This window comes from Tubulanus polymorphus, chromosome 10 (genome assembly GCF_964204645.1).
Source record: "Tubulanus polymorphus chromosome 10, tnTubPoly1.2, whole genome shotgun sequence".
NCBI classification, from domain to species: Eukaryota; Metazoa; Nemertea; class Palaeonemertea; order Tubulaniformes; family Tubulanidae; genus Tubulanus; species Tubulanus polymorphus.
Window position 1 is genome coordinate 1,461,334 of NC_134034.1, and position 2,712 is coordinate 1,464,045.

Below are 2,712 nucleotides of genomic sequence, written 5' to 3' on the forward strand. Positions count from 1 at the left end.
CACTCGGTACTAAACAATGCTCAAACAAAGCTGAGTGGATCATTTCCGGTGCCAGTTGCAATTCAAACGCAATCATTTGTCTGGTGCTTAAATTTGGCTCGGGCCTAACAGGCTCGGGCCCATTTGGCACCCGTGTGAACAGTTGTTCCGGGCCAAATTTGCACGTGTGATCGCGGCTATTATCACGAGCTTTCACTTCATTCAGGGATGAACCTTTTAAACAGCCGCTATATGCTCGCAATACTCATTTTTTTTATGCTAATCGATATTAGTATATATTAGGATAGATTTCAGCGATCTCAAATCCCTTTCAATATGACGCACGCCTTGCATTTCATTCAACATCTATAACGATTTAGATACGTTTATCGTTGAGCCGCGTGGGCTCAGTTGCACTTTCAGCAGCTGAAATTCAATTCTCGTTCAACTGGGCGGTTTTTTCTCAGTCCACCCGAAGATCTGTCATGACTCGCGTGTTAAAAGGCTATACAAATTTACGTATCGTTAATCGCCTGGTTACCGTCGATCTAATCTGGGTTTATATACCTGTTGGTCGCTCGCGTATGAAATCGCAACCTGTTCGTATTGTAGTGAGCCTATACGGTCGTCGTTTGGTGTCGATTCCGCCGAATTCGGGAGAGAATAACACATTTTGCCGCAACATCGAGCGACGGCAAGTAGAAATGAAATCACTTCCGGATTGGTTACGCGAGGAATTGCGGTTCTTTTTCGTGACGTCGTGGCCGATATTGACTGTTCCGATTCTGACCCAGTTGCCCTACTTGATTTGTACGATCATCGTCGCGCAATCGAATCTGATCTCGCAAGCCGCCTTCTCTCTGATAGACACGCTTAACGGACCCATATACTCGGCTGGTATAGGCATGGCGATGGGTATCGAAGGACTATTCTCGCAAGCTTTCGGCGCCAAAAACTATCATTATTTACGGTTGTTGCTACAGAGAGGTTTGTTGATACTGATTTGTAGCGGTTTGTTGTTGATGCCGCTAAATTTCACAGCCGACAAAATATTCATACTTCTCGGACAAAATGCAACCGTCGCAGAGGAAGCTGGAAAGATGCTGATGGTGCTGTCGCCCGATAACATCTTTTTGTTTGCGTTGAACGTTTTTTCGCGTTTTCTAATGTGTCAGGATATTGTTTTACCGGTGGTTATTGTAGCACTATTCAACAACGCTCTCATCGCGGTAATCTGTTACGTCACTGTGATTGTCCTACGTTTCGCCAGTCTAGGGGCGGCCGTCGCTTTACTTGTGTACTTTTTCATCGGCGCAGTTTTCATGGCTATTGCATCATCCGTGTTTAACAAAGACACTGTCGCGATATACAGAATTAATACGGATATATTTAAGAATCTATGGGACGTCGCTAGTATGGCTCTCGGCTCAGCAGTATCGGTAATGTGTAGTTCAATAGCTCTTACAGTAGGTATCATTTTGACCGGTACTTTTGGAGTGGTCGAACTTGTAACATTGAGCGTCTCGTTGCAAGTAATTTACATCAACCTGAATATATATTTTGGTATAGCGGAAGCGTGTTGTATGAGAGTCGGTTTCCTGTTATCGTCCAGGGACGGTCCCGCGGCCAAACGAGCTTTGTTCTTGTATCAGGGTATTTCGATGATAGTCGCTGTAGTTATCGGTGTTTTAATCTGTTCGCTTCACGTTGTTTTAGCTCGCGGACTCGCTAGCGATAGTTCGGTCGAAACCAAACTGAAATTCATGTTACCGTACGTCGGGTCAACTTTGCCGCTTTTCGCTGTAGATGTGATATTCAATGCCGCAATTCGAGGATGCGCTAAAATAGCCATAATAACTAACACGTCTTTCGTAACTTTAACAATAGGAACATCGTTAGGATTGATTCTGTTATATTTTACACAGTTAGGTGCTATTAGTGTGATAATAGGATACCAGAGTATGAGCGTTCTAAATGCGTTAGTATTCGTACCGTACGCCTTATTCGTTCTAGATTGGGACGAACAATCCGGACTAGCGCGCCAAAGAACCGCCGACGATCTGAAGTTGATCCGAGACGGAATCGAAAATGGAGAATTGGACTACAGTACGTTCGAGTTAACAAAAAGCGCCACCTTGAGACAAGACTCGACATAACTAATTGAAAATAATAAAACAGAAAAATGTGTAATGACCAAGGTATCTGTTCGACTTCTAATGCGCAGTTTCTACGTGTATCGTGTCTCGGTTTCGATAATTTATTCTCGTAAAAGATAAATTTCTCCATTTTTCCAAACAGAAATGACAGTTTTGATGTTCATATTTCACCGCTTTACCCACGTTTCATTACGCGTGATGCAAAGCCTACGACATCTGTTCCAACCTATTGAGGTTAATCTTATTTATGACTTTTATTGAACATATGAACATTAATAAAATTGTCACATCATCAAGTTTTTCTATTCAATCAGTCATACTTTCCATTCAGCCCGTGCAGGCATTCAGAGTTTTTCGAGGTGCCTTTTTATCTATTGGAAACCTTTCAGATCGCGTATCAGACTTCCAGTTTTCCTTAGACTTGCAATTATTTTCTAGGGTGAGTGACCGCTATATCCAACCTCCTATAGCCTTCGCTCTCTTAGCTCGCTTGGTTGCTCGAATCGCAATCGACGCGTCAGCTGACTGTCCGATTTTAGAAGGCAGTTACAAAACTTGTATCGCTCCTGTCTAGATA

The 2,712-nt window shown here is 43.1% G+C and overlaps 1 protein-coding gene across 1 annotated transcript; it reads left to right on the top strand.

The window, feature by feature from the left end:
• The first annotated feature begins 464 nt into the window (after positions 1–464).
• Positions 465–2,135, top strand: LOC141912196 (multidrug and toxin extrusion protein 2-like). The gene has a single exon (XM_074803410.1). The coding sequence runs from the start codon at positions 465–467 to the stop codon at positions 2,133–2,135; it is 1,671 nt and encodes a 556-aa protein (XP_074659511.1).
• Positions 2,136–2,712: the final 577 nt, after the last annotated feature.